Raw genomic sequence first — 27,251 nt, 5'->3', positions numbered from 1 at the left:
TTAGGAAATGAACACTACAAGAAGACAAGGTAAGGTATCAAAAGCATGTGCAAGGAAGCTGGTATTTGGTTTGAAGGCATTTTCATGTATCATGTTCTTATTTTTCTGAAAGCTGGAATTATGTTACACCAAATAACAACCACTTTGATTTCAGTCTAATAAGAAAGTCATGAGCCTAATGTTTCTATAAATGTTTGTAATAATTGCAGTATGATGGTTGTGATCAGCAAAACTAGTAAGTGTTAATGAGGCTCCACTGCTGCTGAAACACAACATGCTTAATTCCTTGATTTTATTTCCTGCTAGAACTGTTTCTCTCCTATCCGCTAATATTGAGCTATTTTGTTCAGGCTAAACAAGTAGTCTTGCACTCTTTGGAAACCTAAGAGAAAGAAGCCTGATTGATTTCATTCCAAAAAGCTGCTGGTGGCAGAACTCCAGTAGGTGTTTGAGTCCCAGCCCTGAACCTCTCAGATATATCTTTGTTGAACAATACTTCTTTTCTTCCTTGTTTTTTCCACACCTGGAGTGAGGAATTCATGCATATTATGTTTGGCACATTCAGCACCTGTCAGAGTAAGCATGTGAAATTCCTGAAGCTTCTTTAAAAAGTTATTTTCTAATCTTTAAATAACAACTATAGTGTTGTGTAGAGTGTTGTTTTAGCTTTCACTGTGTTACACTTTTCTCCCCCTATTCAGGTCAGTATGCAGTTTTCCCTTTCTAGATATTTTAAAATATGCTATAAATAACCATCTTTGATTGATTCACTATGCTACTAAGGTCTTCTAAAAGTACTGCATTCTTAAAATTGTCTGCTTATTTTCTAATTGTAAGTTTAACCACCCTGTACAAACTTCAGCATTCTTTCCTGACTCTGACACTCAATAGGACACAGTTGTATTTTCCCATTTTGTATTCTCCCATTTATGGAAAGCTCAGTTTTCTCAAAAATTCCTGCTTAGAACTTTGCATTTCTCTTTGCCCTAAGCTCCCAGATCTTTTACATGCTTTTCCTACATTACGTTTTTCCTACTTCAGAACTCAACCTTGCAGCTGGGTCCTCAATATCCACTTGTACAAACAGCTGTCTTAACATAATTTCCTCGGATGCTTTTGTAACAAGTTGTGATCTTATCTCAAAATGCAAATGGCCTCTTGTAGGAAATAGCTTTACCCTGACCTTCTTTCAGAAATCCTCTCTCTATTGTATTTCAGAGCACCATTTAATATATCCATCCTGACTCCTAGAATATATTCTATATACCAGGAGTATTGCTGAAGAACGTCCTTAAATTCTATCTCCTCAGAGAGCAGATCAATGCCAACCTTTTGTGCTAGAGGCAAGATTTGTAGCAAACTAATATCTTTTATTAGACTAACAAATGCCTACAGAAAAATTGTTTTATGTTGGCATTTCTTATTGCTTGAAAAAAGTGTTAAACTCTTCATGCACCAGTATCCCCTGGTACACTTAACAATTCCAGCCTTACTTTGATGGGTCTCACTTATGCCACAATGAAGCATTATAAAAGATGGGTCCCTAAGCTTTAGAGCCCTGCAGTCAGGTTCATTGCTGCTCCAGAAATCAAGCACCCCCTGCTGGCATTTGTCATGGCAATTCCTCTCTGCAGCCTGGCTGCAGCAGTTTGCTCATCACTTGGAGATGCTTTTTATTTATATTTAAAATGGAAGAAAAACACTTAATTCATCAACCAAAGATGTCTTTAGAGCAAAAAGATGAAAGCACCATACAGATCACCTATTAATGGAAAAAGCAATGGCCACACCTGGTTTGAAACTCCCAGGCACATGGCTGAGGCTTCTCTCTCAGGATGGGACCTTACTAATGGATCTAAAGACTGTGAATAAAATACTTTAGATAATCATAAAACAGCATGTAAATTCTGTCTAAAGAGGTAGCACAGCTCTAGCTGCTTTTTTTTTTTTTTTTTTTTTTTTTTCTTTTTGTTCACTTTTTATGAGAGCACTGCCATAATTATTTAATATGTCAGTGTCTGTCAAACTGGATCATCTGAAAGGCTGAACTTTTCACAGCCAATATTTTGTGTGTTTGCCAGTTGTTTCACACTGACAGAAAAACATCTCCACAATCAAACTGCTATCATAGATTCTTCTCTTCCTCAATGATTTACTGCAATGATGGCAATGCCTGCAGCTGTCAATAGGCTACTGCAGACTGAAAACACACTTAACACAGGCAGTAAGCCAACTCCAAAATAAGGCACCAGAAAATCCCTGGAAAGTGTGACTTCCCTTATTTGAACGTTGCTTTAGCCCTATCTGCATGGAAAATATCTCCACAATCTCACTGTTTTCTCTGCAAAGTCTTCTTTAAAGAAGTAGGGTTTGTGTGGAGCCAGAGGATTTATTCCCCAAACCATACCCTACACTCACAGCCCTTGCTGGCTGCCCCTCCTTTCCTCTTGTGAGCACAGCTGTTTTCTGAAACCACTGTTATTGTTAAGGAGAAACAAAAGCACTGGTGCAAAAATCTGCACTGCAAAGAAATGCTCACCACTGGCAAAAATGTTCAGCAAAGTTATCCCATCAATTTTCCTAGCTAGAGATGTCCCTGCCTGTACATCGTCTTGGAAATTCTCAACTTCAGTGAACTCATGGAGAAAGAGTTTGGAAAAGCTGAGCAAGCATCTGAAAGAAATCCTTGAGGCTTGGAAATTTGTGGTGATTCTTAGCTCTATGTAGCTCTAAAACAAAAATGAAATATCAAGCAGAAACATAAAATCTGTGCAATCTGTGGATTTTTCTAGAATGTGATTTGTAATATTTGAATATCATCAGTATTACATGAAAATGGCATAAATGGCCTTGATAGGCTAATTTAATTGGTTAACTATGACAAAACTGGAGTTCTGGAGGAAGGAACTGAGTTAGACAGGCAGGCTAATCTATGTTGTTCTGGTGGCTCTCATGTTGCCTCCTGAATATTTCTTGTGGTTCAGTAAAGAGATGTGCAGTTTAAAATTAAGATTATAAGAATTACTTGGACACCCTTCCAAAGTAGTTGGAGATGTGTGAGCAAGAACAGAACAATGACTAAATCCAGATAGCTGAAGGATTTGCATGCTGTTTTTGAGTCACCTCACTGAGCCATTTTCTACAGTTAAATTTCTCTCAGAATGGCTTGGTAGCAGCTAAGTCTGGGCATATTTAGGGATTGTTTGAAATAAATTTTTGTGCTGCCAGAAATTACTGGTTCCTCCTGCCTTCAATTTTGCCTACATGACATAGTAAGAAAAATAGTTGAGCCAAAAATAGAACATTTCTATGGGCAAAATTTAGCCTCCATGGCAACAGTTAGACCACACTTGGATCAATTTGCTGTTCAATGAAATCCTTTATTTATTTCATCAGAGTTTTGCTTTAACTGCAACCAGCTTGCATGGATTTAAGTTTTACTGCCTTTCTTCAAGGTGGGGAAAAATATGTTACTTTATTTTAATACTGACACTAAACTGAGCTGCTCTAAACTAGGAGAAGTCCAGAGCAGTAATACAGAGAAGGCCTTAGTACCAATGGGTTTAAAAATGGTTAAAAATTCCCACAGAATTGTATACATATAAGCTACACAGACAGTACATAACTGCATTCATGGTTTTGTTTTAATTAAAACTATTTTCAAATAAAAATTTGATTCAACCAATTCCATCTTCCTTTTGTAGAAACAGCAAATGTGTCAAGCCTATATTATTTTACTTAATGTCAGATGAAAAGTGTGCTGGAAAACAAAAAGGCCCATGTTGCATCATATTCTTTAAGATAAAGATGGTGTAATTACTTAATATCAAAATTAAAACTTACCCCACACTGCCATGAAAACAGCAAAAAAGACAGTAGCTCCATTGTCAAAAAGGTGGGTTACCTGAGAGATATATTAATAATGTGATGAATTTGTGATAATAGACCTTTCATTTCTATTTTCACTTACTAAATGCCATCATGAGTTTAGCTGGTCTGAAAACCCTGAGGATCCTCCCCCTGACATGTGAAATCCATTTGTGAATTGACAGGAATATTTTCCAGCCTGGCCAGGGACTGACCCCTGCCACCACCAGATGTGAGCATCATTTCAGAGTCAAAGCATTAATTTTATGGAGCCACATAGAGAGGATGGATGAGAAGACAGAGGCTGATGTCAAGGACACCATAACACACAGCTTGAGGACACCACCTCTGAGACTGCTGAATCTCTGAGTGCAAATTGCATTCAAATGCTTTATAACCCAAACTAAGCACTGGTGAAAGACAATGTTAATGTTGGCTGAACTTGATCTGTCCCATCAAGATTTCTTCTACTCATGCTCACTAAAGACAGATGCAAAAGACAAAATTCATGTTTTTACCAGGAAATGTCTCTATTAGCATAGGCTAAAACATACCTTGGCATAAATGCAGCTGTCTGACAGCCTCATGAAGGGGCAGTATTTATCACATATAGGACACATTATGATATCTGTAGCTTGGCAGACTTCTTTACTGGAAAAACAGAAAAGACAAAAAATAATAGCTTGATTGCTACAACAATCTGCACAACAATCTGTCTAGATTGATAGGCTTTGCTAATATTCAATTATTTATTAAACAAAACTGCTCTGTAACTGAAGCCAAGATGTTCATAACTGCATGTGTATAATTAATATTTCTTGACTAAGACTACAGAGTTTACAGTCCTAACTGCAGAGTGCAGTTCTCCAGGGACAACCTAGTAGTACCCCTCTACCATTTCCAGCTTCTCCTTGAGTCAGAGTGACCTTTGGCAGGAGGAGGGTGAGGATAACTTCAGGCAAAATTATTCTTGTGACCTCAGGGCACAAAAACTTAGAGACACAGCACTCAGCAGAAGGTCCAGGGCTTTCTTCACCTGAGGAACGCCTCTCTGTGGTGGATCTTTGGGAAAGGTCTTACAGAGAGTGAAAATTCCCCACTCTTGTGCTGGCCTTTTCAAGAGTAATGAAGGGGTCTGCTTTTCCCCTACTTTGTTCTGAGTTGCCAGCACCATTAGCTACTGGAACTGGGCAAGAAGCATTTCCTTTTATCCCAATTCAGGAGCATAAAACATGGAAAGTTTGATATTGGGTACTTTAAGCAGTCTTTTCTTGATTGTTCATTCAGCAGTTCAAAATGAAATATTAACAGCTTGTGGAAAGATCTCTTAAATTATTCACAATAACACCCAGTTGCAATTTCTTCATAAAAGTTCCCACTTTACCTGACTTGGCAGTGGTTCAAAGTGGTGACTCCATACAAAAAGACAAACAATCCAATGAAGGCAGCTGGGAAGAGCATCCCTGTGTACCAGCCTAACCAGGCAAAGTACAGCCCAATTTTTTCACCAAAGTACCTCCTGTTTTAAAACAAAACACAGCAAAATTACCTGCTAATTAGAATAATCTACTTAATCTTGCTCATTAGTAGAAAAAAAAATATTTCTACCATATCTGAATACTAGATTAAAGAGGAGAAAAAGCCTTTAACTAAGCTTCTAAATACACACTGAGGGACCTGCCCCAGTAATGAATTTAAAACATTAATTTAAAAATCCAATTACCACAGTTTACTGTTAGATAAGAGGAGACCTCATGAAGGAAACACTGAGTTACTTTTAGAAAGCTAGTTCTTTGTATTTGGGAAATTGATGGTGTGCTTTGATTTTGACTGTTTGACTTTACTGCCCAAATAATTGCATTGAAATAAATTTTATCCCTAAAGCTTGTATAACAGCAAAAATTATTTGAGCTCAAATTAGTTCTAAGAAATCAATTTACCAGAGTTCATTCTCCAGTACAGTTTATTTTCATTTGATTATTTATTTTCTTAGCTCAGTTCCTGTAAAACTAATGTCATTATTCTACTGCAGTGGAAAGTGAAGTGCAAGTAAGGTCCATCATTTTGCAATGGTTTGAGGAAAGTAGGTTGAATTGATCTTAATTTATTAGATACATTGCTCAAAAACTAGCAGCAAAACAGCCAGAATGTTCAATTTTGCTACATATTAATTAGCAATTTTCCTCCTCCCAGACACAACCAAACCTTTATTTATGTGTTAGAGAATACATCAAGCACACAAAAACCTTCTGAGCTCTTTGGCAGAGGAACAGGCTCATGTATTGTCCTGTATCTGATTTGTGCATAGTAGGCTGAGATTTTAGGGGATTATTTGCAAGATTGGTTTTAAAGAAAGAGGCAAGATGATATGCTTGTGTTTCAGAGATTTTGTAGACAACTTAAACTTGCATATCCACTCAATTCTGGAAATTCTTTTTCACCTTAATGATGCAAGTTCTGATCTACCCAGTGAATAAATGCAGTGAGCCAGCACTGCTGGCTGCTCTATGCTACCAGAAAACATCATTGGCCAAATTTCATCAGTGAGAATGGAAATACCTAGGACTGTCTCTAGTGCTGGGTGCACTGGAGGACACTTGGTCTGGACTGCACAAAATCAGCAGTTTTCAATCTGCTATTAAAAATTTCCAGCATGGGAAATATCCTTCTGGCCTGAGCTCATGCTCTGATGGAAGATACTGACCTGCAGTGACTATTTTCATTTGAGTTTACCAGCTCTTTTTAAGAAGCCAAGTACTGTCATTTTGTTGTTATTCTTCTGTCATTCAACAGCCTCACATTCACAGGCTAAAGAGGTGGTAAGCTAACACTAACACGCTCAGTTCTGACAAGGACAACAGGTCTGACTGTAAAAAAACACACTGCAAACTGCTTTTTATGACCTGAATTAAGAGTGTAAATGAAACCTTTTGCCTGATTATTTTCTTGGCACTTAGGATGTCAGTCTGTGCCTGTACCAAAAATGCAAAGTTACATTTGAGCTTAATTCCACTAAATATGGATGACCTATTTTTCTCCATGTACAAAATTCAAAGTAGTGAAGTCCACCTAACCTTCATCAAGCTTTATTTTTTACTTCATTCTCTACACTCAAGGATGAATGCTTCCTTGTCCCAACCCTCTAGCCCGTGAGCATTAATGGCAAAAATAATCTCCTATCCTGTTGAGCTCTTCAACCTAATAGTGCAAACCATAATACTCTTTTTGATCTAGAAATCAAACAGCTTCATCCTAGATGAAGAGCCAAGCAAAGTTCAGTGTGTGCTAAAGACAGTCCATGATGGGGAGCAACACATCTGTGAAAAGTAAGGAAAAGGAATCTGAGCCAGGTTTTAAAAAGAAAACAAGGATTTTGACATTGCTTTGATATGTATTGGTTTAAATATGGAGAAACAGCCTCGATATTCCATTATTGCCCTTTCCAACACAGCTGGTGCTCCACAGACACAGACTGTACTACTGTAAATTGCACCAGGATCAGCTTAATATATCTTCTGTCTTCTGGCCCCAGAGTTTGCACATTTCTCCTTTTAGTCTCTGCTCAGATAGTACTCAATTAAATGCTATGGAAACAAACTATGCTAGAAACAAAGTATTTGGAGGCTTTCCTAGGTGCCATATTCAGAGCAGTTCCACATTTATTCCAATACGTAATTCAGCTAATCTGAACCATCATGACCCTCAGGAGGTTAAAATCATGTAGAGATACCTTTGTTATTCCCTTCGTTTTGCCCCAAATATTTATTCAAAGAACAAATTTGTTTCTTCTCTTCTTCTGTCAGTATGTAAAGAACAGAAAATTCATATAGCTTGCCTCAGTGATGGCAGTTTTCTCTGAGCCAGGCTCAGCAATGTACACATAGAATTCCAGAGGTTTTTTTTCCAGAACCATCATTGTGCATTATATGTATTTAAATTTCACCTGTTAAAAAATTGGTCATTTCAAGTCCTCTTTGAAATTTTCCAGTGTTGATAATATCTTGGTCTTCTGGTTAATTTGCTTATTTATTACTTATTTATTACTATTTATTTGCTTATTAATGACTATCCAATGTTTTGGATTATTAATATGGACAGAAGAAAATTTGTTTCAGTCTTTAATAGTTCTCTCACAGAAAATTTTCTCCACAACTAACCTAAAAAACAGAAACATAAAAAAAAAGAACCATCCATCTCTCCTATCCTTATATATGTTGTACCATCAAAATAATAATAAAAATATAATTTCAGCTTCTCAGTTGTAAGCTGGCCTGTATCACAGCCCTTCAATATCAGCTACCTTAATGGTGAGCTGTATATTCCCTCAATCCATTCCAGTGGTGGAGCTATGACTTGATTGGGTCAAGATTTCAATATCAATATTTATCAATAAGGCACATTTTTGAACAGTATTAAGCTATAAAGTCTAATTTCAGACCTATGAAATGTGATATTGGATTACCCTATGTTTAATGACATTTATTTTGCTTTTAGCATGCCTAGCATGGATCTAGAATACAGACAGATCAGGGCTCAAGCCAAGAACCTATCATCTGTTTTCAGTAACTCTTTTGCAGGTAAGAATGAAATCCTGCACAGAACTTTCTACATCACAGAAACTAGAGCTTCCCAGCAGGTGTTTTGGATATATGAAGCTCTCATGTCAGAAGCAGTGGGGCTTGACAGGAGAATTAAAGGGAGTAGTCAGCTTACAGTCAAGACATGGAATGGAAACACAGAGCAAAATGCTCAGGCATCAGTCTTTGCTTCCAGGTTCATTTAGATAGCTTTACAACCACTGAAAAAACACAGTTTTCTCTCTGCATTTTTGTTCTGTGAATTACATGCACAAGCAGCAGCAGGAGCAATTTGTGCACAATCAAGAGGGAAGCAGCAATGCACAGAAGTGTGAAGGAGGTGATCCAAAGTCCCCAGGAATCACTGCAACTGTTTCTGTTGATTTACGTGGTCCCAGGGCACAGAAATATAATGAGTCATGTTCCTTTCCAATTATAATCAATTCTAAGGGTCATAAATTATTCTTGTAAAGCATCTATGGACACTAAATTCCAAGAGATGCATAATTAAAGTCTTGGTACCACATCTGTTGACTAATGGGAGTGGCTTTGTAAATTATGCCAAGTCTGTGCCATCATACTGCCACATGTTTCAAAGCAGAGTGGAAGCAGAATCATGCAATTTTCCTCAAATTACTTTTTCTCATTTATTTTTAGTGACTAGTATCTCAAAACAGCCAGCTGATGAGATTAAATAAAATCTGGAAGTTGCCAAATTGGCAGAACAGAAGATGGAAACCTCATTTTAACATCTAAGGAAAAAATAAAACAACACAGAAGTATTAATATTTTCACTTACCATTGTGGTAACTTGACTTTAAGGTAGGAACAGCACATTTATTAATGACATAATTGTACTATCTACATGTAATTTTTTTCGTAGTCTTTCTAAAGCAGAATGTCAACTGGCAGCATAAGTTCTGGCCAGATGTCTGTGTAAGAATCAATATCCAGCCACTCCTTTTGTACAAATGACCACACTACACCCTTCAAGCACAATCCCATATAACTCTTGTCATGGAAAAAAAAAAAATTCCTGCTGTAGAACTGGCACTGAAAAAAGCTTCCTTTTAAAGTGTGCCTAGTGAGAAGCTTCCAAGTGAAATGAAGAGCAGGTCATGCTGGTGTCATCAGTTCTTCAAGGAACAGGCTCCAGCTCAACACACATGAGAGTGGCAGTAGACATAGAAGATTCATTCACAGATGCTGGATTACTCACATTTCCCTAGCTCCTCCCAAATCTTCAAATCCTCTGAAAACTCAACAGGAGCTGAGGAAATGTGAGTAATCCAGCATCTGTGAAGTGAGAAGAAAAAGGCATCCCCTTCTCTTTTTCTGTCAGTGAAATCATCACAGCTGTGGACATGTTCCAGACAGCAAATGGCAGGCTGGGCTGGGGTTGCAGCTTTGGACCTGCTGAGTTTGGCTGCTGTCAGTGCTCAGGGAATCTCACAGCTCCCCCTGCCCCTCTCCTCTTTGGTTAAACACTTGCTCTCAACAACAGCAGAAAACTGATAAAAAAAATAAAGCTTCTTAAAAATTCTTAAATTAAAAATGCAGGCTATGCAAGAAGGCTGCTATCAAGGTCTAGAATAATCTAACATTGTTTATTCTGTTACCATTTATTCTCATACTTAAAACAACCTTTCAGATGCCTGATCACCAAATGAAACCAAAAACCAGATATTGCCTCAAGAGCACTATCACAAGACCAGAAGTGATGAAGAACAGTAGCCTTGACCACTATGGGCAAATGATTATAAAACTCTATAGAGCTAAGTTATTTGTACTGTGATAATAATATCTTGTTGTGTACCAGGAAATTGACAGCAAAAAACCCCTTCAGTATAACTATTGGCTCCTCCATAAATCAGCAATTTTTATTGTGTAATTTGACAAAAATTCCATATTTCTATCCAGTGTATTTAAGAAGAAATAAAAAGCTTTTGGGAGATTAAAAGATGAGATTTAATAAATTATTTTGTAAAGCATTAAAAAAATTACATGACTCAGTAAAACTTTTTGTTGTATTTCTTGTGGAAATTTTTATCCATGGAAATAAAACTGTCTTGTTTTATGAAATGGATATGTTTTATATGGCCTTAATCAGTAACAGTGTCTGTCTCCAGGGCTACCCTCTACAAAACTTTTGTCTGGAAATAATTTTGAGAATAAATAAGAGCAAAGTTTTCTATTAGTTACAGGACTTATGAAAAAGGAAATTAATAAGCTGGACCAATTGAATATTGTGGATGACCCTTCCTGATGGCCAATGTATCCCAATGTATGTTCAGTGCTTCTGATACATCTGAAGACTCCATTAACAGGCTCTTGTAGTCCTACTCCTCTCTTCAAGTAGAAAAAGCCCATTCCCTTCCAATAATAGCTCTGCCAACATGATCAGTAAAGGCTCTGTCTCTCTCTGTATGCATAAGAAATATGTAATCTTCTATTAGTGCATGCAAGGCTATTTGAGAAAAAATATTTAAAAGGACTGCAAGAACTTGGAATCACATCTCAGCTTCCTAGTGTTTTTTTGTTTTTTTTTTCTTTGAGACTACTTCCAAGATGAATAAAAATCTGGACAGTGGTGATGTAACTGGTCTGAGTTAAGGGGCAGTGGTACAGAGGAGACTTCCACCACTGGTGCTGCTGAACACAGTAGCACACTCAGCAGCTGTAAGCTTTGCTCTGTGCCCTTTGTAAGCATCATGAAACTTCATCCAGAGCTCATTCTGTGGTTGCCTTTTGGAAAAAGAAGATCTAGTTGGTGAGAGCCTATCTTTCACCAAAGCCATGCTCCAAGGAGCAGAAACTCCTCCTATGGGCAGATGTCTCATCAGTATATCCAGCCTCCACAGATTTCTCTCTTCTTATTTTTCTCTCTCAAATATCCTTTAAACACTTCATTGCAAATTAAAGTGTCAGGAAATGCTGGAAGGAAACTTCTTTGGCTTTCAGGTCCTTCTATAAACTCCTCTATAAATATTTCTTTGGATGTAGTGTCACCATTAACTAAATGGTTCCCCATGACTTCAGAATCAGTTTTTAAAAATCACATTAATTAACTGGGCTTTTCATGCTTTTGTCAGAAGTGAAACAATCTGTTCTCAAAGCACCTACAATGTGACACAGCAAAAGCAGTTAACTCTTACCTTACAAGATCCAGTGGCTGGTATTTATACCACACTCCCCAGGAAGCCCAGCACTCATAGAGCAGGTGTCTGTGGTTTTCTGCTCCGTGGGTTTTTATTGAGTTCTTACTTCTGTAACTTCCCTAAAATACAAATCTGGACATTAATGAATAACAGCAGCAAAAAAGAATATTTAAGGAATCTCTCTTACTAGCAGTATGGATAACACAATTTATTCTAACTCCATATTGGTACTCCAAAAGCTAAATATGGCATTAAAAAATATCAACTGGTGTCACTAAGGTTTGAGATTATTCCTCCTTAGAAATTTATAATAAATTATATTCAAGTTATAGCCTATAAAAGCAAAGAAAATATTTGGAAGATCTGTGATATTTTTCCTTTCTGAAAACATACTGATATATCAACTTAAATATTTTTACATAATAGATCCAGAACAACCATCTTTACTCATCTCTTTTTGACAGAAAACACCCCTAATTTTTCCCCAAGGAAAAAAGCATTGCTAAATGGAAGAATATCAGAGGAAGACATTAATAAGATTGAGGTTAAATAATTACACAATTAAGAATTCATTTTGTGGAAAATGCCTGTTCAAAAAGAAAGAAAAAAAAAGATCATAATACCTCATGAAGAGGAAATGCAGCTTCATAGGAGCCATTACTGAGCAATCGATTCAGACCTAAGAATCAAAAGTATTCAATTATTTACCAATAGGAGCAGAAAAGTACTAAGTAAAAAGCAAAACAAATTTTCATAAACTGGCTAAATGAAGATTGAAGCCAATTCACAGTACACAATACATGTAGAAAAATTAATCTTCCATAGATTTTGATAACTAAGATGAAATACAAAGAAAGACTTGTTCAAATATTAATCAGAATCTGTCATTTATTATGGTAGAGGCTTAAAGATTCATTTGCCAAATCCATCTTCAGTGAAATGAAATTGGAGACCACACACCAGGTTTAAACTTTGACCTTATAAAATATGGTCTAACACAGCTATTTAGATGAAAGGCTGAATGCCTTGGGAGCTAAAAACTTCAGGGAAGGTCTGGAAATTTTTGAATTGCAGACCACTAAAGCAACAGAAACTCTTAATTTCCATATGATAACTTTCTAAAATATGCTCAGCTTGTGTCTTATGAAAGTTGCTGGACAGACAGAAAGGAACAAGACAACCTGCAGCAGTACAAGACCAGAAAATAAACAGGAACATGAACCAAAATAATTCCTACATGTACAAAAGAATAACCATACAACCCACTCACTCAGGCCTTTTTCCTTTTTAATGAGAGCCTTGAGAAATTATGTTTGCTAAGATGGTGCTTTTCACTTGGAAAGTCACCAAAATAGGACTGAACTGTTACCAGGAAATGTAAAACAAAATATCCACACTATGAACTTGAAAGTATTTGAACCCTATTGACCAAGAATCATAGAGTCTTGATTCCTTTCCTAATTCACAGGGGACAGACAGCAGAGAGAACACAGCAATGAGAAGTATTAAGTCAACATGAATAACATTATCAGTGGTAGCATCAGTATCTGCCTGGCAGAATATACTTTCTTCCAGTGGCTCTGTCAGAAAACTGAAACTTGTACAGCTGATTTGCTCTGCCCAGTGATCAATGCAAGGTTGTGTTCATTATAGGTACAGCACAAGCTGACATGTGAAGCAGATTGGGATCTTGAGGTAGGCAGGGACTGCAGGAATTTGATGCAACATCAGCTCTGCTCAGGGCTGTTGCTGCCCTCATCCCAGCAGCTGAGAAAGAAAGAAAAAAGTGAAGTTCTGGGATATTTCTCTTTCTCTTCTGGAAAGGTGAGGTTTAAACAGCAGGGAAATGTAATAGACTACAGAGTTTTATAGAGGTTGTCTCTACATTTGTCTGTGTGTGGTACTCAGGCAGTTTGTGCTCTGTATGACTTGGCAGCAGGTGGCCCCTGTTTCATGTTCTACCCCTCCTCTGTCACTGCCTGCTCTCCTGGACCTGCATGTGTGCCACTCCAAATTTCCACTCCACTTGCTAATTGAAAATGAAGCCACAGATGCAGTTAATACCAGTTGCAGCATTCTTTGCACTGGGGACATCAATGGTGAGCTCCCTTTTGACTTAGAGCAGTAACAGAGATACAGAATCTTCCATTTCCTTTAGGGATGGATAGGTATTCAGGGAGAAGCCCTGCAGCCTGAGATGTAGAACAGCACAAATATTGCCATGCTTCCAAGCACGTTTTTATGAAAGACTAAAGGTATTGCTGCATGAATCTCTCTGCATCTCCACTACTCGTAATCTGTTCATATTTCGTGTTTAAATCAGCCTCTTCCCTTGCAGATAAATCCCATGTGGTGACTGTGCCTGTGAAAGCTGACTGATATCACAGGGAGATGATCCCATCTTCCAGGCAAAGTCCCTACAATAGCAGTGGGTGAGATGTAAACAGTCAAAACTGAGGTGATTAAAAAGGAAGGAAAAGAATCTGTTATAAGGCCAGGCACACTTCTTTCTTTTTTAAAACATGCATTTAAAAGCTCATTGCTCAGTACTTACCAATTTTGTTTTTCCCTTCTTCATATTTCACTCTTTGTAAGATATGATGGACAATTCTACTTCTTGTAGCATTATTGAAGAAAGTATCTTTGTTGTGTATTATGAAGCTACATGAAAATAAAAACCAAGGACTTCTCAGAAATATGCAGCAGCACATTTAAGGCAAACATTTCATTCCATTACTTTATGTAGCAAAAAAATCTGCAGTATGTAAGCAATTACAAGGAGGAATAAAGACACTTGGTTAAGAGATTATTAACCAGGTGAGATGCTGTCAGTAACAGTATTCATTCTCTAACAAAGAATTATGTGCAGAAGTCTGGAGTAAGATATAAAATATTTAAGTATTCATTATGATAAGCATCACTTTCAGATAATTCACTGAAAACTACAAAATTCTTGCACAAAAATTTGCAAAAGTACATCTTTTTAAGTGCAGCAGTAGCATTTCAGATCTGTTCCAGGATTTTTTGTTATGCTTTACTTATACTTTTACTATTAAGAGTCAGTTGGAAACAACTACTTGGTAAACCATTCTTACTGAAAACTATTACTGAATACTATGTTAGAAATTGAAAGTATCAAATATTCCTACATTTGGTCCTGGAAGATAAAATACAGTAGACAATTAGCACTCAGAAGTCACTCAGCAAGTTAAGTATGAATGCAGGTTCTGTGTTTGATAGGTTAGATGGAATTGTGGTGAGTCCAAATAACATTTAAAAAAAAAAGCAACAAACCCTGTGGATAGGAGACAATATTGGTTTCCTCATCTGTGTTTTTGAAGAGCTGCAGAATTGAATAATTTGATAAAAAAAAATGTAAGGTCATAGAGGTGTCATAGAGAAATGAGTCTGTAGGACAGCACACTAGACAAATATGATCTTAAATGAGATCATCTTAATCAAGAGCTTGGCATGGATTCACACCACCTTCTCTTTTGCACAATGTGAGATTCACTGCTCACTTTTCCCCTCAGGTAATTTTACCCAAATGAAAATTTCTTCTTTCAGAATGAATCTTTACCCACAGGAAATAATATATGGCTTTGCACCTCCACAGTAATTTTGAAAAACGAGGAGTCCAGCTTCTGGGCTTTATTATCAAAAGCCTCAGCTGAATTTCCAATACAATACAATGTGTACATAAGCTCCTTATGTTCTGTTTCAAAGGACGACAGTAAAAAAACCTCCTAAAGCAAAAGTATGTAAGACAAGTTGTTCCAAGAGCACCAGAAACAATGAAATCTGTTTTTCTAGAGGTTACTGTCTCATGTCTCCTTTGCCACTCCACCCCAGGTATTCAAAGGCCATTTCTGTGTCTAAAATATACTCACTATTATACTCATTATACACTATTATACTCCCATTTCCCTGCTATTTCCAAAGTCCTATTCATGCCCTACATACCTACCAAAAGTAATTTGGTTTATGCATATTGGCTGACCACCATATACATGCTGATTTGCCAATGGGCTGGTACCAAACAGCAAAACCAATTGGTGTCCACTGGCAACTGCCTTTTCTGTATAGAAACAGTTTTGGGCCACTATTCCATTTCAAGCTGCTATTACTCAAAAGGTCTCTAAGACTGAGCTTATCTTTCAGATACAGAAAGATATGTGGACATAAAGATGTATTTTACTGCTACACCTGTATCAAATTCATTTGAAGGTAATCAGTATGCAAAATAATAGCTATTAAAAGCATTTTGATAAAAAAATACTGTCATCACATAAATCTTAAAGCTGATAGAAATTATATTTTAAAAATCTGAACTCTGAAGCAGGTGTAACAGTATCGTTTTCAGCTGAAGCTGGAACTCTGTATGAGGAAGTTTTGATAGAAGCAGAAACAAATTAAAAGGCAGGAGAAAAACAGAAATGAACAGTTAGAGATTTTTGCTCTTTCTTTAATTTTCTTTTACGGACTGACTATTTATGACTTCACCTCCCAGACAGTACTAAATGTTAAAGAACTGTGAAGAGAACTTCACAGATTTAAAAACAGGACAGTAATTTTCATTCTGACTTAGCTATGATAACTTGTAGGATTCAACTGCAAATTGAATCCTCTTATCTGGGAAGCCTGCAACATGGAACCAGATAATGCCTTAATCTACTTTCCTAGTAATACAAGGTTATTTTGCCCATCTCTTATCACAACTGTCTCATACTGCAAGTAGAGCTAGCCATTTCAACATCTTTTCTGAAGAACTTGCTTAATAGGTTTTTTTTTGTATTTAAGCATTTCTATTTTCATGAGTAATGAATGCAAAAAGGCAAAAATCAAGAATTATGCAGACCCTAAAAACCAAGGAAATAATCACTTGTTTAAAGAAACACTTTAGTCTTTCATGTTCATTTGCAAACTTAACAATTGTGTTGTTGGAGCTTTTGATCTCGTGGGGCAAGAAGAAATAACCAGATGTGTTTGTGAAGCAGATGTAAACACCTGTGTATAATAACTGCCATGAAGAGCTCTGCCTATTCCAGAATAGCTGAAGCAGTCCTAAAACACCTTTGAGAATATGAGCTGCAGAGGCTCTGTCCTGCCCTGACTTGTGCCAGTAAAAGGCATTTGAGGGCAGGAGGGGGAGAGGAGGGGAAGAACTCACCATGATCAGAGTGGGCCAAAAACATGCCCTTGTGTGTTTTCCAGTGTTATTCACAAAGACATGGATGAAGAAGAGATGCTACAGTTCAGCAAAGATGAAAAAGTATTGCCAAAAGTGAGTGCTCTGGATGTCCTGGACCACCCATAACAATATAATTATTTTGGGATAGAATTGCATGTGGTAACATTTAAAAAATAATCTTCACTTATTTCTGAATATAAAAATAATAGGGTTTTTAAAATTTGCTTTACTCAAATACTCAGGGTTTTTTTCTGTGAAATTGTATGGAGAGTAGACTGAGGAAGAGCAGCATCACCATAATCAAAGGGGTGGGATCTCTGGCACAAGAAAAAAAAAGAGGCAGACATGAGTGGAAGGCCTTGAAAGGTTGAGAGTAACTCAGGTAATTGTATCTGTGTCACAACATCCCAGTTAGACATTGACATAAATTAGGACAATGCCAGGAAGGTTTCAATTCATCTCAAAAGTCACAGGAGCTGTTCTTGTCAGGTAAGAATCAGGCAGCTCTTACCCCTTTCAACCATCATCCCTTCTTCCCATGCTTTATAGACATTTCTTCCCCCCAAGCTTTAGTGCTTCAGTTTGTCTTGTTTCTGAATGTGGGTGGTAATCCATGTTCACAAAATAACCATCAAAGCTATTTCATGTTCTACAGCATTCAATGAAGAATTCAGAGGAGAAAGATTTTCTCAGTCTGTGAAGAATCTCACATTTCAAATTTCAGTTCACTGGGGCCAGAGCTGAAGACAATTTCAAACTAGGCTAGGTACACATAAACATTTATCAGACATCCTGAGCTATGAACTGTATAAAGCAGAGGCTTTCTAGCAAGTTTTTTAACCCTTGTTGCTTTTAGGTGGAAGAATTTCTTCAGCTGTTCTGTTTCTACTGCCCTTATTAGATTTTCAACAGGGACAAGGATTTGACTATTTATAAGAGCAATACACCTTGCTTTCAGTCTCAGTAAGGTTTTAGACTTTATGAGACTCTCCACTGAAGGTTTTGATAATTTTGTGACCTCATTTGTAAGACAAAAAAAAAGTAAGGATTAATACATTATAATTTTTATTACCTGTGAAGTTAATGTATAGGTAGATAAAGTGATTTGTTCCAAAACAGCTATAATCATTAACTTGGTCCTGTTAGTCTTATTTATGTAAGCTGTCCTGACTCAAAAGGAAAATCTGGATAAAGATAATGAGAGTGCTTTTGGAAGGGAAGGTTCCAGAGTTGATTCTTAATTAAAGTCCCTTTCAAAAATGTCATTCTGGAAATACTGCTCTTACACTCATGCTATAAGAGACATGAAGTCAGTGAAGGTTAATTGCTTTGAAACTATTTATAGCCTTCTTAACTAAACTGTTAACTGGAAATTCCAAAGTATCTTTCTGTGGATAGCAAAGCATAGCTAAGCTAACTGTTGTCTAAAAAAAGGCCTCAAATTAGTGCAATTTAAACCAAGAAAAAATTACCAATGAATTCCTATTCATATATTCTCTTTGGTAATTTTGCAGGTCGTACAAACCCTTAAAGAATAAATTTAACTCTTGAATCTTTGAATACACATTTGAAAAATAAGTGGGTTTACTTTTCTTGCTATATTTTACTTTATATATTTTGGGAAAGCAAAAGGCAGGAAAAGGCTGTTTTCTGCTTTAGTGGCAAGATAAATAAGCTGAAATCTGAGCACCTGTGGCCTGGTGACAAAGGTACCAAGGGAGGATGGATGCATGCACAGATCCATGTGTATATTTGCACTGTGGGATCCTCAGACACTGAAACATTTGATGTCTGACACTCACCATACCTAAAATTACCTTCTGCTGGAAGCAGTACAAACTAAGAGCTCAGATGTTGTTGTAAGTAGTGATCTCTATGTCAGCAGTGTATTCTTTAGCATAGAGAAAATTCTCAGCCTTCTGTAGCCCCAGGTAAATCACTGAGCCAACAGCCAATCTCTTGTTGGCTAAGGTAATAGCAGGTCTCTATTTAACATTGAGAAAGTAAATCACCAGCTGCAGTAGCAGCCACAATGTGAATCTGCAGTATTCTCCTGAGAATAATATCACATATTTCTCTACTTTATTTGTTTGAAAATGGCTATATTATTAGCACTTGCTAATTTTCATTTTGCTTGACTTTTAGGGCTGCAGTTGACTGTCTTTTTTATGTAAAAGACATTTTGATTAATGGTTAGCAGGGTTTTTTCATATCATATGCCTAAAACAGGGTCACTTTGGGATGAAGAATGCTGTAATGGCTCTCTGTTTCCAATCTGGCAACACAGCCTCAAAACTGCCCAAGTAAAATAGAAAGTCATGAAAGTGCTGAATCTCTCCCCCTCCTTTGTCTGCCCTTCCCCCAGATGAGTCTTACCCCCAGACCACTTCTTAATTTAAATTGGTCTACTCAGAAATGCACCTGAGATAGAAGGAGCCTTCTGCATTTTTCAGGGATGCCCTGCTTCCTTCTGTTTATCAGGCAATTAAAACTTCCAGAATCGGAGGGAATTAAAAAATTCCATTGCAGGGCATGTCCAAGTTTGATAGCACAAAGATTTGTTTGAGAGCAGGGTTTACAAAACTGCAATTCCCCATTTATAAAATGCCATTTAAAGATGTATAGTTATTATTTGAAAATCAGAATGACCATCCTGGTTCAAAACAAGTATCCATGCAGCCCTGTGCTGTGTCTCCAGTTGCAGTAGCTCCCTGACCTATCCATGATTTTGGGGTGAGGAGGCTCAAGGGAATATGGGCACAGATTGTCTTGGTAGAGATGAGGTTTGTCAAAATCACTTTGAACATCAGAAAAAGCTTGAAAAGTAGCTCCACTCTGAGAGACATGTATCTTGAAAAAATACTCATGCACCACAAGGGGACATCATATAAATGAGAAGAATTCCATTAATCTCTGGTATGCTGGGCCATTTTTGCTTAATTAACCAAGTTGCTGTCCTAGTCTTCTTAATTGAGTAAATTTGAAATCTTATTTTCACTAAGTAATAAATATTTATTTTAAGTGGTTATTCAATTATATATTAGATTAATATTTAATCAGAGAGTTTATTGCTTTTGAAAGAAAAAACAAAGGGGAAAATAGCCCCTGATATAGAGTTTGAAATCTCTAAACAGCAATTAACATATTTTTCTAGCTAGTGTACACTTATCTTAGAAATTGCAGCTAATTGCTACTGTTACTATTCCCAAGTGACTAGCAGCTGACTACATGAAGTAACTAACATGTTGCAGAAGAATAACTATGTCTAATGGAAAACATTTTTCACATATTGTGCATTCTTGTAACTGGTGATTTTTAGAATAAATACTTCTGTATAAACATGGCCTTTTCCAAGCAGAATATAGACACTACTCAGTATTCTATGTTGGAAATTATAATTTTTATTCCACACAATTTAAAAAAAATGTGCTTGACAGAACTTCTGTCCTCCAAAACTAGCTTTTCTGCTTTTCTGTTACTTAAGAAATAAGATAAATTTTGTTCTTCTCTTGTACTGACAATTTTGTGATATATCCTATGAAATATGCCATAATTCCTTTAAAAGAGAACCTGAAGCTGTGCTGCAAAAGTTATAGGCACTTCTCACAAATGTCATTCTTGTGTTTTCTTCCTTGTCTATTTTGGAGGAAAGCTGTGCTCCTTAAAACAAACTTAATATTTTTTGGAAAGCTAAATTCTTCCACATTTGGCTTTTTCCACCTGAATGGAAAAGAAAAATGCAAGAAAGAAAAAGACTACTGATATGATCTACTAAAATTGCAAACACTAATTGTACATCAATATTTTTAAAATATTAATTGCTATGTAAATAAGGTCTGATCAGGTTTTTTCTTAATTATTTTCGCCCCAACACCTAATTGTAATAATTGTCAGTTATTTGTCTGTCCATGCTTTTAAAATAAACTGTCACAAATTAAGTCTCTACTCAGATCATGCCATAAAATCTGTATCAGACTGGAGCCCTTTATGTGGAAACTGTGACTAGTTCACAAAAGGCAAACTGCCTGCTCTTTGATGATGCAAAAGACATCTTCCTATGAAGAAAGGAAGAAATAAATTTGTCCAAATTGCAATATTTGGACAAAATCAAATGCAGTGAAGCTCCTATGAATATTTAAAGCATAATATTTTAGAAAATGAAAAGTGCATAAAACAAGAAAAAAATTAAGAATTTTTCAGACTCCAGGTAGGGTATGTGGCAAAATCTATTTTGAGGCCATGAAGATCTTATCTGAAAACCAAGGATATGGAGCTGTATGCTTCCAAGATGGTTGTGAGTGATTTACTTCATGGTCATTAAGCATGCCTTGGATAAACAGTGATTTATAGCAACACAGAAATCCAAAATATTTTCAGCTGCCAAAAGTACATTTCTTGCTCTCCAGAAATACTTGTACAATAGACAGAGAAATCCTCATTAGCATAATTAAAACACTGATGATATATTTTAGGCTCCTGTGGGTATTTCTCAAAGAACAGTTGAATGTACTTCCTACTCACCTCTTCCTCTCACTAGGATTCTAGATTTGCAGGAAAATTTTATGGCTTCTACTATAAACTTAAAACTCAAAATGTGTACATAAGTTCTGTCAAAAAAAAAAAGACACTAGAGGCATTTTTCAGCTACCACCTTAATACAGGGCAAAAGGACTAAAAGCCTTGCTTTTATTTTGCATTCTCTGAGGACTTCAAGAACTGAATGATTTACAAACATTTTCTTTGCTCTAAAAATGGACATATGTTCCATGAAAAGTCTTAAATAAAACTAAGGTCAGCCAGTTGAGCACTGGTGTGGTACTGGGGCCCCTCCTGTCCTATACCTGTTGTCTCTGAATCAGTATTGGCACAGTTATGTGATGGACGAGGAGGCAGAGTTACAGCTAAAGGCCCAAGAGTAGCAAAGAGATTGTCACTGTTCTTCTAGCCCACAGGATGGTGTGTTTGTGGAAGATCCAACTCCACAAGTAATTGCCCATGACAATTTTGTGGCCTCCAGTATAATTACATTGTACTGGTAATGTGGTATAGTGAGAGCTCTCCAGCAAAACCTTAATTGTCCCAAATATCAAAATGTATGGATGTTCTAAGTTACAATGTAAAGATATACCCAAAAGTATGTATTCTATCACCATCTGCTGAAATCTGATGTGGCAGTGATTCTTGTCTCTGTGGAGATATCCTCTGCTAATGGGCCATCTGTTAAAACCAGGTGGAGCAATGTTCTTTATCTTTGCTGACCCACCCTTCCTCCAGGAACATATCTTCTGTTAATGGGCCATTGAGTCCCACTGCATGACTGATAAAATTACATCATCCCACTGGGACATGCTTCAGCCAGGGGGAGGAGCCAAGCATTTCCTACCTAGATAAAAACTGGGATTTGGAACACCAAAGCAGCCTTTTCTACTGGATTCCAGAGGAAAACTGGACCTTTCTACATCATCACTGGACCTTCAGAGGAAAATTGAACCTTCTACAGGACCACTGTTTCAACTGAACCACATCTATCACTTCAGGAGGACTGCAGCCACCATTTAACTGGACTGTTATTACCATCACGCTAACTAGCAGGGTATCAGATTGTATTCTGACTCTGCCAATGGTTTTTCTTTTGTACTATTATATGCATTTTATTTTTCTCTTTTTTTCCTATGAAATTGTATTTCTGACTTGGAGTCTCTCACTTGTTTTGTTTTCAAAGTCATTACAATGGACTTTTCTTACCACTGACAAAATACAAGCTAAATTATCATAACCTACTGTAGATGGCAATTCTCTTCAGCATCTCAACAATTCCAGTGATTATTTTCACATTCCTAAACCAATCTTGTGGGCCTCTGGGTTAAAAAATTGAAATACCTGCATGCAACTTGAAAAATATTGAACAAGTAATTGTATTTCAAAATTCTAGTGAAACAAAACCAGCCAGACACAGGAAACAGGCTGAAGCACGATAGCAATACCACTGCTGTCAGAGCCAGCATCTTTTAGGAGAAGGAAACCAGCTCAGCCAACATTTTATAAGCCCCCACACAAAATAAAGGAAGACTATACACAGAAAGCTAAACAGAAAGTGTCAGGCCTGCCAGGAAGTAAAGTTCCCAAGTTTGCAATGATGTAAAAGAAGTGCCAAACAACAGCAGGAGTATTAATGAAACTAACACTACTTAATAAACTCTCCTGCCAGTTCATCTATGCAAACATGAGAAGATGGAAGAATAATAAAAAAAAAAATCTAGTTCATATATGCCAATTCTCCTTTCAGCCACAAAAAAATCTCTCAAATCAAGCTACCAACCCCTTTCCTAGGTGCAGTAATTTTAAGGGAAGTTAGCAGTTTATATTACTGGTAATAAAAACATTAATGCTGACCTCCCAGTTTATTAATTTTTCAGTATCACTGGTCTATTCTCAAACTAATTTGCACCTACTCTTCCTCTTGCAGGGCACAATAACTGACCCATCTCTGTATCAAACAGACTCCTGTTGAAATTTCCCTGGAGTTTTGCACCTGCTCTTGTTTTTCTGCTGTATTTGGAAAGATGCCATTCGTAGCAGAGGTTTATTTTACTCGCTTTTATTGCAGCTAGTAAATCAAATCCCTGAAAAATTATTAATTCAAAATGTGGTATTTCAGAGCTTTATCAGTCTGGCTTCTCCCTGAATAAAACTACATATTTCACAACTTTGAGGAACATGTAATTCATTCTGTCTTCTCTTAGTGTCCTCAACAGTGCTGCCTAGTCTTTGTGGTTTTGCTCTCAGTCAATGAGTGTTTCCTATATCACTAACACTGTAACTACCTGTAAGACATCCAAAATTTGACACCCCTTTAAATTCCATGCAAGTTCTGAAAGTTATGTGGGACTTTTTCTGTTCTGCATTTTGCAAGTGAATAAAGGCTTCTTGTAGCTAAATGATTCCTCTGACATTTGTGCAACACTGGTGCTCTTGCTGGAAAAGTGTCACTGCTAGGTCTAAACACTGTCTAAACACTGCCATTTTGCAAGTGTTTTGCTTCCATAAAAGTGAAAGAGAAACACAATCAAATCGACATTGTCGATTGTCGACTCTAAAGAGTTTTGTTCTACAGTAATAACTAGGAATGAAATGCAAGTATCAGCATTTCAGCCATCAGTGATGAAAGACTACTTTTGATTATGCTAAAGACATCAGAATGCAGAGAAAAGTTTTAATCACATCTTTAACTGAAAAAGAAAAACTGCAATTCTGATTTGAGAGAAAATTTGACCCCTTTAAGGATGTAATTGAAATTTCAGTGAATTAAAAGGAACTTTCCCATTGATTTCCTTGGCTTTGAGCTGGACCTTTAATTAATAGAAATGTAGACTTGCTATCTCTCCATTTTTGTGAAAAAGGATTAATATGAAGGCCTTAAAACGTGAACAAAGAAATCAATTTTTTCCAAGGTGAATCCAGAAGGAAAAGTTTTCACCTTGCAACTGAGATGATAGAATACTCACTGATGGATCCTTTGCTGGCTGAATGGAGCAGTGTAGCAGTCATTCTCCTCCAGATCTGGCAGTGTTTCCTTGTCCAGTTTCATTGGCTTTCTGGGCAGCCATCCTCGGAACCTGCTTATCTGTTTCTCGATCCTGCAGCACATGGTAAGTATGAGCATTTGTGATAACAGGTTTTTCACTACATTATGAAGAACAGGTTGTCAAGCCAGGACACTTAATATTTATAACTAGGAAAGGTGCAATGTCTTCTGACTTTTTTTGAGGCAGACCAAATTACATATGCTGTACTTGATTACTAATAGCCAGTTTTCTGCAGAGGTGCATTTATTTTGCCTCAACAGAAAAGCAGTGCTGATGGTACATGCTGCCATAAATATTATTAAGCCCAGTGAGTGCTTGGCATGTCTCTAAACAGTTATTTCTCAGATTTTCAGTTAGTTTAAAATTCAGGCTTAACCAACATTAGATTTTGGCCATCTAAGCACTAGAACAGTGGAGTTTGTGACAAATATCTTTGGCAGCTAAACCCCAGCAAGTTACATCCCCTTCCTGCTCTCTCTGTGGATTCTTACCTTGCAATTGATGCTATTAAGAAATAGGCTACTTTGTTCATTTTGTTCAACTGTAGTTTCTTGCAATACTACAACCTCCATGACACCAGAACTCTGGGTATATAGGCTAACAGGTGACTGCTGTGCAGATTCTTCCATTTGGAAGGTGAAAGCAAACAATGATTAAGCTGGAGAAGGGACAGTTGGAACTACAGGCGCGCTCATGCAAAGACACAGCGAAATGAAGGGAAGAATCAGAGCTCATTGGAGAAGACAATCTAAATCAAGTTCAAGTCCATACTGGAATGTTATAATGAAAAAACACCTAAGAAAGCTATGTTTAGCACAGTGAGCCCTACTTCAAGTCCTAACCAGTGATCCCTGCAAAAATCATGGACTACATATTATGGAGTGTGCCTGGACTACAGTCACTGTAACAGTGTTTCCAGAAGTGGAGCTAGAGGACAAGAATTTAATTCCTTTGAATTTAAAGCTCAGTTCTGAAAGAAGCTCAGAGATATGGTTGGGGGGTTTGTTTGTTTGTATTATGGGTTTTGTTGAAGTGGTGTTTTGGGTTTGGTTTGCTTTGTTTTTTGTGGTTTTTTTTGTTTGTTTGTTTGTTTTCTTTGTTGTTTTGTTATGTTTTGTTTTGTTTTGCTTTGTTTTTTTAATAGAGCCAACATAAGAACTCTAAGACCAGCAAACACTGGTACCTCTGCACAGTCAGTTTGAGGGAGGACAGCCCATATCCAGGCAGCTGAATACATGGGCAAATGATGTGAAAATGTTACATATTTTCATTCAAAATTCATATAGTTTTTTCTGGAATATTCAGCCTTCTTCTACCAGGTTTTTTTTTTATCTTTGATAAGGAAGATAATGCTTATATTTAAACAGGGACTCATTTCAAAATTGCAAACAAATCAGCTCTACCTGTTTTGGTCCCATTTGTGTATTTCCAATCTGGAATAGCATGATGGGGTGAGGGGTATCAGATGGTGCATATGTGTGCAAATTTACTATCAGGACTGTTTGGAAAAAACTGGAATATATATGTGAACTCAATATAAGATTTACACTCAATTAATTATAACCTCTCCATGGGCAGTTTTTGCACTGACCCAGCAGTTTGGAGCACAGGAGGAGGTAGTTTACGAATGTCTGTGCTGATTGCAGGTGAGATGTCAGATCCCAAAGCTCTACAGAGCTTGACCAATTGTAACTCTCCAGCTGCAGCATCCAGCCTGGCAGCCTTGAGCTAGTCTGTGTAGCCACTGATAGAAATGCCAAGGGAAAGTAAATTCTCTACGGGTGAAATCCCTGTCTTTTGGCCTCTGGTTTTTCCTCTGTAAATTCAGTAAGCCCTATGTTACCGTATATTCAACAGGCTTAGTGTGTCTGGGTATGGAAAAGGGAGGAGGAATTAGGAAGAGGGTTTTTCTAAATACCCTGTTCCATTCTTGTTAATTAAACTCGTTTGAATTCTCTAAGCTGTTAACACCCCTGCCCATCTGCAATCCTTCCCCATTCATGCTGCAAGTCAATGTGCACATTTGAGATACTGCCGACTGCAGGTTTATCACGCCACACAAGCACAGCACAAAGGGGCTGAGTGCTTTCCCCTCTTAACAGCAATGCATTATTCATGCTGGCTCCTCACTCAGTCTACCCAGAATGTGAGTGGTTTGCCATTCCCAAGACTCAGATCACTTGGCATGCTCAGTCAGCTTGCTGGCAAACGGGTCTGAGACGGTCGCAAAACCTTACTGCAAAGCACAGAACATGCAGTACAGCCTTCTGCAGAGAAAGCAAGCCCCCTTGGTTATCTCCTTGAAAAAGAAAAATGATCAAATTTTAAAACTTCCTCCAGCTCATTTCAACAGCGCCGTCAGTCAGCAGCGCAGGTTTTGTACTCTAGCAAAACGAAGAAGCCAAAAGATTGGTGTCGGTGCTAACAAATACAGACACGTAGTGTTAAAAATATTCTTAAAAATAATTTCTTCAAGGCTAATCCATGTCTCGTTTTCCCCATACTCAGCTGAATAGCGGAAGGGTGTTCGGAAAGCAGTGTGACCTACCCAGGAGCAATGGGGTGATGGAGAGATAAAGAGGTAGCTTCTTCACACAGTGCCACAAAGACAGAATCTCTCCCATTTCAGTCCTGCCCCTGCTCTCCAAGTCTAGTCTTTACTCAGCACTCTCTTTCTAAAGATACATGCTGTGTTTAACTCCCAGAAAGAGTTTCTCAAATAATTTAAAAGAAACTGTTTTCTCGCTATAAAGTGAGGTAGGGATAGAACCGTTTTTCAAAGGAAAGATAGAAAAATTAAAAATAAAAAAAAATTTGAATTTAAACTGATTTTTATGAATGGTTCAGCTTTCATAGAATTTTTTGCATATTG

The 27,251-nt window shown here is 37.2% G+C and overlaps 1 protein-coding gene across 2 annotated transcripts in view; it reads right to left on the bottom strand.

The window, feature by feature from the left end:
• Window positions 1-27,251, bottom strand: part of ANO4 (anoctamin 4) — a 195,096-nt gene that overhangs the window by 30,825 nt on the left and 137,020 nt on the right. For both annotated transcript variants that reach the window (XM_079305168.1, XM_079305169.1), the window contains 7 exons: window positions 24,299-24,430; window positions 14,157-14,263; window positions 12,226-12,281; window positions 11,600-11,721; window positions 5,252-5,386; window positions 4,422-4,518; window positions 3,844-3,904 (listed from right to left, as the gene is read on the bottom strand). In XM_079305168.1, coding sequence (XP_079161294.1) covers window positions 3,844-3,904; window positions 4,422-4,518; window positions 5,252-5,386; window positions 11,600-11,721; window positions 12,226-12,281; window positions 14,157-14,263; window positions 24,299-24,430 — 710 coding nt within the window. The remainder of the gene's footprint in view (window positions 1-3,843; window positions 3,905-4,421; window positions 4,519-5,251; window positions 5,387-11,599; window positions 11,722-12,225; window positions 12,282-14,156; window positions 14,264-24,298; window positions 24,431-27,251) is intronic.

The sequence above is a fragment of the Erithacus rubecula genome, assembly GCF_903797595.1.
Source record: "Erithacus rubecula genome assembly, chromosome: 4".
NCBI lineage: Eukaryota > Metazoa > Chordata > Aves > Passeriformes > Muscicapidae > Erithacus > Erithacus rubecula.
This window is presented reverse-complemented; position numbering and strand designations above follow the sequence as displayed.